The 7269-nt window shown below is 45.5% G+C and overlaps 1 protein-coding gene across 1 annotated transcript in view; it reads right to left on the bottom strand.

Moving 5' to 3' along the window:
* Window positions 1–350: 350 nt before the first annotated feature.
* The window catches only part of fkbp7 (FKBP prolyl isomerase 7), an 8941-nt gene continuing 2022 nt past the window's right edge, over window positions 351–7269 (bottom strand). The window contains exons 3-4 of the mRNA XM_079516359.1: window positions 7149–7269; window positions 351–1014 (exon numbers count right to left, since the gene is read on the bottom strand). The exon at window positions 7149–7269 is cut by the window's right edge and continues 10 nt beyond it. Coding sequence (XP_079372485.1) covers window positions 853–1014; window positions 7149–7269 — 283 coding nt within the window. The 3' untranslated portion in view covers window positions 351–852. The remainder of the gene's footprint in view (window positions 1015–7148) is intronic.

Raw genomic sequence — 7269 nt, 5'->3', positions numbered from 1 at the left:
TACAATTTTTTTCTTTGATGTTGGTGAATAAAAATCCACATGGATGTCTTCATGCTTATGTTCTTCATTAGTTTGCATCGTGTTTAGACGGAATGCACGTTCATTCTGGTCTGTAGCAACGCCAAAGAACAACTTGCAAAAGTGGGTCAATTGTAACCCACGCCTATCCATTAAATACCATTATAAGTCATATTTGACATATTGGCCAATATTATATGTTCAGTCAGTTGTCTTTCATTACAGAGTGTATTCTAAATTAGTTTAGGGTTGTATAACATTGTACAACCTAATCAATCAAACGTTTGTTTAATCAATGTATTTTCCCATTGAACTGACTCAAACGCCCAAACTGGTACATCCGGTACTATTTAATATTTCCCTTATGTTTGATACATTTTCGTATCACATCCATGGTATGAAAACAATGTTAAGGAGTTGCTTCAATGAAATATAATTGCTTTAAGCTGAAAACTATATGTTTAATGGTGTTTTTTAGCGTTGTTACATTGATCACGCATGCCGTTACAATTAATCCGATATGCGCAGCAAATGTAACACTGGAACAGTGTCCACGTTCGGTTTAATAACTCCCGACCTGTTTTATCAATTGAAAAACTTGAAGTGGTTTATGGTAGCAGACATGTGTAGGTCCGTTGCCTGAAAATATTACATATGTAGATAAACGGATCTCTGAGTAAAAAAATGAAACGTGCAAAGTGTTACAACCGTGGCGGCTCTCCCCTACTCTTTAGCAGAGATGTTAGAGTTCATCGTGTTCGTAAACGTTGTACTCTTTAGCAGAGATGTTAGAGTTCGTCGTGTTCGTAAACGTTGTACTCTTTAGCAGAGATGTTAGAGTTCGTCGTGTTCGTAAACGTTGTACTCTTTAGCAGAGATGGTTCCATCGTTGTTCTCGTCGCTCTTACGGAAGATGTCCGCCATGATCTTCTGGTAGAACGGCTCGTCACGCGGATCCCCGCCCTTCTCATACTCCTGTACGAGGTACGCTTTGACCTGGAAGATAAATATATAAAAATATAATGAATTGCATTTTTATAGCACTTTTCCAAGTGCTCAAAGCGCTTTACAATGGTTCATTCATTCATACATTGGGAGGTGAAACAGCGAACAGTCGACGCCAGCGTCCTCACTTCCCACATTCACACACCAACGGTGGCGAGCTCACACCGACCAACTCATTGGAGGCAATGTAGGGTTCAGTGTCTTGCCCAAGGACACTTCGACATGTAGACAGGAGGAGCCGGGATTCGAACCGCCGACCCACGGATCATTACTTATACACATACTAATACTTCTGTTTGACCTGGAATATAAATACATTCAAATATACTTAATACACATACTAATACTCCTGTACGAGGTACGCTTTGACCTGGAATATAAATCCATTACAATTAGGCCTGTCAGTCGATTAAAATATTTAATCGTGATTAATCGCATCGCATGATGGTTTTTAAATCTAACTTAAACAGATCTTTTTCAAGTTTGTAATATGGGAGTAGACACCTTTATTGCTGATGAAAGTTTTGAGTTATCCAGACCAGCTGTCTCCTCCACAGACTAACCAGCCACAGAGTGGCTACTGAGTTATCCAGACCAGCTGTCTCCTCCACAGACTAACCAGCTGCAGAGTGGCTACTGAGTTATCCAGACCAGCTGTCTCCTCCACAGACTAACCAGCCGCAGAGTGGCTACTATATCAGGCGGCGGGTACGTTTGCCGTGTCAGTGTGTGCTGCGGTTGAGTCTTAGTGAGCAGGCGGTCGTTGTCCAGGTCGATCAGTGTGAAAGCTTCCATACTTCTGGTCTAGGGTCAGGGTTATAGGTAGGTAGTAGGTCCCTCTAGGTACTACTAGGTACCAGGGTTAGGTAGCTACCTCTGTCTTAGTGAGCAGGCGGTCGTTGTCGAGCTTAATCAGTCTGAAAGCTTCCATACTTCTGGTCTAGGGTTAGGGTTAGAGGTAGGTAGGTAGGTAGGTTAGGTAGTAGGTAGGTGGGTGGGTAGGTAGGTAGGTAGGTAGGTAGGTAGGTAGGTAGGTAGGTAGGTTAGGTGGTAACAAGACAACTCACCCCTTTTGCCACTTTTGGTGAGTTGTCAGGACAACTCAGGTTGTCAGGACAACTCACCCCGAACGTCCGGACAACTCACCAGGGGTGAGATGTCTTCACTTTCGGGGGTGAGATGTCTTCACTTTCGGCCACTTTCGGGGTGAGTTGTCTTCACTTCCGGGGTGAGTTGTCTGACTGAATATGTAGCCTTTGAGCTCTTTTATATACTTTACTGAACTAATGGTGACATAGTTCCTATTGGATATTGAAGTAGTCTATTTTCAGAACTTTACAACAACAACAACAATTTCTACAATAATATATAAGTATAATTAAGTCAAGGCATGATAGCACAATCACAATATAGGCTACAGATGTAAATATATTTATGACACAGTAAAATGTCGAAAATGAGTGCTATTCCCCTTTAAGTATGTCAAATTCATACATTTAATAAACCTTACAAATACAAACATTATTGTTTGTATGTAGGCTACCCAGTAGCCTACCCATATGATTAGATGAATGTGCAACATTGTTTCCATCTTCCAAGCATATTCCTGCCAAAATGGAGATCTTAAATTGTTGAAAATGTCTTTAAAACCTCTGATTCCACTCATTTCCTTGTATAATCTGAATGATTTATCCCATTTATCCTTAATATAATCTAGATTCATTCAACCTTATCTTCCTGAATTAATGTGTGTGTGTGTGTGTGTGTGTGTGTGTGTGTGTGTGTGTGTGTGTGTGTGTGTGTGTGTGTGTGTGTGTGTGTGTGTGTGTGTGTGTGTGTGTGTGTGTGAAACTTCTGAAGAAATGTGAACTGAACGCCTCCTAATTTGGTTACTCCAGATGGCTGAATGGTTATATAAGGTCACTTGTAATTTCTCACATGCTAATGTATAACTAGCAGTAGCCATATCATCATCGTTGGGGGGGGGGGGTCAATATTGCTTTGCTATTCAGATGTAATTCAGTCAGTATAAGTAGGTCTATTAGAACTGTGATTGATTGATCATGCGTCCGTTGGGAGTGGGAGTTGGGAGTGCAGTCTAATTAGCAACTTTGTACAGCCGTGAGACTCTGCCTTTGAAGCGCAAACATTATCCACAAACAACCCCCCCCCCCCCCCTCAATGCTGCATAGAGAGTGAGAGAGAGAGACGCTCTACTCCTTACTTACAAGTGTTTCACCGGATTTTACTGTTAAATAAATAAATAATTAGCCGTGACTGCGCACGTCTGTAGGAACCGATAGTTAGATCCAAAATTTCATTAGGCCTACTGTATGGGTGCCACGGAAAGTACAGACAACTCACCCCGCAATTTCAGAAAGTGAAGACAACTCACCGGGGTGAGTTGTCTGGACTTTCGAGGTGAGCTGTCCGTACTTTCTCGCCCAACTCGCCCCAGCGGAAAGTACAGACAACTCACCCCGACATGTCAGGAAGTGAAGACAACTCACCGGGGTGAGTTGTCCAGTATTCGGTTAGGTAGGTAGTAGGTCCCTCTAGATACCTCTAGGTACCAGGGTTAGGTAGGTAGGTAGGTAAGGTAGTAGGTACCTCTAGGTATCAGGGTTAGGTAGGTAGGTAGGTAAGGTAGTAGGTACCTCTAGGTATCAGGGTTAGGTAGGTAGGTAGGTAAGGTAGTAGGTCCCTCTAGATACCTCTAGGTACCAGGGTTAGGTAGGTAGGTAGGTAAGGTAGTAGGTACCTCTAGGTACCATGGTTAGGTAGGTAGGTAGGTAGGTAGGTAAGGTAGTAGGTACCTCTAGGTACCAGGGTTAGGTAGGTAGTAAGTAGGTAGTAGGTCCCTCTAGGTACCTCTAGATACCTCTAGGTACCAGGGTTAGGTAGGTAGGTAGGTAAGGTAGTAGGTACCTCTAGGTACCAGGGTTAGGTAGGTAGTAAGTAGGTAGTAGGTCCCTCTAGGTACCTCTAGATACCTCTAGGTACCAGGGTTAGGTAGGTAGGTAGGTAAGGTAGTAGGTACCTCTAGGTATCAGGGTTAGGTAGATAGGTAGGTAAGGTAGTAGGTAGGTACCTCTAGGTATCAGGGTTAGGTAGGTAGGTAAGGTAGTAGGTCCCTCTAGGTACCTATAGATACCTCTAGGTATCAGGGTTAGGTAGGTAGGTAGGTAAGGTAGTAGGTACCTCTAGGTACCAGGGTTAGGTAGGTAGGTAGGTAAGGTAGTAGGTACCTCTAGGTACCAGGGTTAGGTAGGTAGTAAGTAGGTAGTAGGTCCCTCTAGGTACCTCTAGATACCTCTAGGTACCAGGGTTAGGTAGGTAGGTAGGTAAGGTAGTAGGTACCTCTAGGTACCAGGGTTAGGTAGGTAGGTAGGTAGGTAAGGTAGTAGGTACCTCTAGGTACCATGGTTAGGTAGGTAGGTAGGTAGGTAAGGTAGTAGGTACCTCTAGGTACCAGGGTTAGGTAGGTAGTAAGTAGGTAGTAGGTCCCTCTAGGTACCTCTAGATACCTCTAGGTACCAGGGTTAGGTAGGTAGGTAGGTAAGGTAGTAGGTACCTCTAGGTACCAGGGTTAGGTAGGTAGGTAGGTAAGGTAGTAGGTAGGTACCTCTAGGTATCAGGGTTAGGTAGGTAGGTAGGTAAGGTAGTAGGTCCCTCTAGGTACCAGGGTTAGGTAGGTAGGTAGGTAAGGTAGTAGGTACCTCTAGGTATCAGGGTTAGGTAGGTAGGTAGGTAAGGTAGTAGGTACCTCTAGGTATCAGGGTTAGGTAGGTAGGTAGGTAAGGTAGTAGGTAGGTACCTCTAGGTATCAGGGTTAGGTAGGTAGGTAGGTAAGGTAGTAGGTACCTCTAGGTACCAGGGTTAGGTAGGTAGGTAGGTAAGGTAGTAGGTACCTCTAGGTACCAGGGTTAGGTAGGTAGGTAGGTAAGGTAGTAGGTAGGTACCTCTAGGTATCAGGGTTAGGTAGGTAGGTAGGTAAGGTAGTAGGTCCCTCTATGTACCTCTAGGTACCAGGGTTAGGTAGGTAGGTAGGTAAGGTAGTAGGTCCCTCTAGGTACCAGGGTTAGGTAGGTAGGTAGGTAAGGTAGTAGGTCCCTCTAGGTACCAGGGTTAGGTAGGTAGGTAGGTAAGGTAGTAGGTCCCTCTAGGTACCAGGGTTAGGTAGGTAGGTAGGTAAGGTAGTAGGTCCCTCTAGGTACCAGGGTTAGGTAGGTAGGTAGGTAAGGTAGTAGGTCCCTCTAGGTATCAGGGTTAGGTAGGTAGGTAGGTAAGGTAGTAGGTAGGTACCTCTAGGTACCAGGGTTAGGTAGGTAGGTAGGTAAGGTAGTAGGTAGGTACCTCTAGGTACCAGGGTTAGGTAGGTAGGTAGGTAAGGTAGTAGGTACCTCTAGGTATCAGGGTTAGGTAGGTAGGTAGGTAAGGTAGTAGGTCCCTCTAGGTACCAGGGTTAGGTAGGTAGGTAGGTAAGGTAGTAGGTAGGTACCTCTAGGTACCAGGGTTAGGTAGGTAGGTAGGTAAGGTAGTAGGTAGGTACCTCTAGGTACCAGGGTTAGGTAGGTAGGTAGGTAAGGTAGTAGGTAGGTACCTCTAGGTACCAGGGTTAGGTAGGTAGGTAGGTAAGGTAGTAGGTACCTCTAGGTACCAGGGTTAGGTAGGTAGGTAGGTAAGGTAGTAGGTCCCTCTAGGTATCAGGGTTAGGTAGGTAGGTAGGTAAGGTAGTAGGTAGGTACCTCTAGGTACCAGGGTTAGGTAGGTAGGTAGGTAAGGTAGTAGGTCCCTCTATGTACCTCTAGGTACCAGGGTTAGGTAGGTAGGTAGGTAAGGTAGTAGGTAGGTACCTCTAGGTACCAGGGTTAGGTAGGTAGGTAGGTAAGGTAGTAGGTCCCTCTATGTACCTCTAGGTACCAGGGTTAGGTAGGTAGGTAGGTAAGGTAGTAGGTCCCTCTAGGTACCTCTAGGTACCAGGGTTAGGTAGGTAGGTAGGTAAGGTAGTAGGTAGGTACCTCTAGGTATCAGGGTTAGGTAGGTAGGTAGGTAAGGTAGTAGGTAGGTACCTCTAGGTACCAGGGTTAGGTAGGTAGGTAGGTAAGGTAGTAGGTCCCTCTAGGTACCAGGGTTAGGTAGGTAGGTAGGTAAGGTAGTAGGTAGGTACCTCTAGGTACCAGGGTTAGGTAGGTAGGTAGGTAAGGTAGTAGGTAGGTACCTCTAGGTACCAGGGTTAGGTAGGTAGGTAGGTAAGGTAGTAGGTAGGTACCTCTAGGTACCAGGGTTAGGTAGGTAGGTAGGTAAGGTAGTAGGTACCTCTAGGTACCAGGGTTAGGTAGGTAGGTAGGTAAGGTAGTAGGTACCTCTAGGTATCAGGGTTAGGTAGGTAGGTAGGTAAGGTAGTAGGTAGGTACCTCTAGGTACCAGGGTTAGGTAGGTAGGTAGGTAAGGTAGTAGGTCCCTCTAGGTACCTCTAGATACCTCTAGGTACCAGGGTTAGGTAGGTAGGTAGGTAAGGTAGTAGGTCCCTCTAGGTATCAGGGTTAGGTAGGTAGGTAGGTAAGGTAGTAGGTAGGTACCTCTAGGTACCAGGGTTAGGTAGGTAGGTAGGTAAGGTAGTAGGTCCCTCTATGTACCTCTAGGTACCAGGGTTAGGTAGGTAGGTAGGTAAGGTAGTAGGTAGGTACCTCTAGGTACCAGGGTTAGGTAGGTAGGTAGGTAAGGTAGTAGGTCCCTCTATGTACCTCTAGGTACCAGGGTTAGGTAGGTAGGTAGGTAAGGTAGTAGGTCCCTCTAGGTACCTCTAGGTACCAGGGTTAGGTAGGTAGGTAGGTAAGGTAGTAGGTAGGTACCTCTAGGTATCAGGGTTAGGTAGGTAGGTAGGTAAGGTAGTAGGTAGGTACCTCTAGGTACCAGGGTTAGGTAGGTAGGTAGGTAAGGTAGTAGGTACCTCTAGGTACCAGGGTTAGGTAGGTAGGTAGGTAAGGTAGTAGGTAGGTACCTCTAGGTATCAGGGTTAGGTAGGTAGGTAGGTAAGGTAGTAGGTCCCTCTAGGTACCAGGGTTAGGTAGGTAGGTAGGTAAGGTAGTAGGTACCTCTAGGTATCAGGGTTAGTTAGGTACCTCAGTCTTAGTGAGCAGGCGGTCGTTGTCCAGGTCGATCAGTCTAAAAGCCTCCATACTTCTGGGTCCTCTGGACACGGAGAACAGCTCCACTTCAAACAGCAGCGTGGCGTTGGGAGGG

This window comes from Electrona antarctica (assembly GCF_951216825.1).
Source record: "Electrona antarctica genome assembly, chromosome: 12".
Taxonomy (NCBI): domain Eukaryota; kingdom Metazoa; phylum Chordata; class Actinopteri; order Myctophiformes; family Myctophidae; genus Electrona; species Electrona antarctica.
The sequence above is the reverse complement of the archived record's forward strand: the minus strand, read 5'-3'. Positions and strand labels throughout refer to the sequence as shown.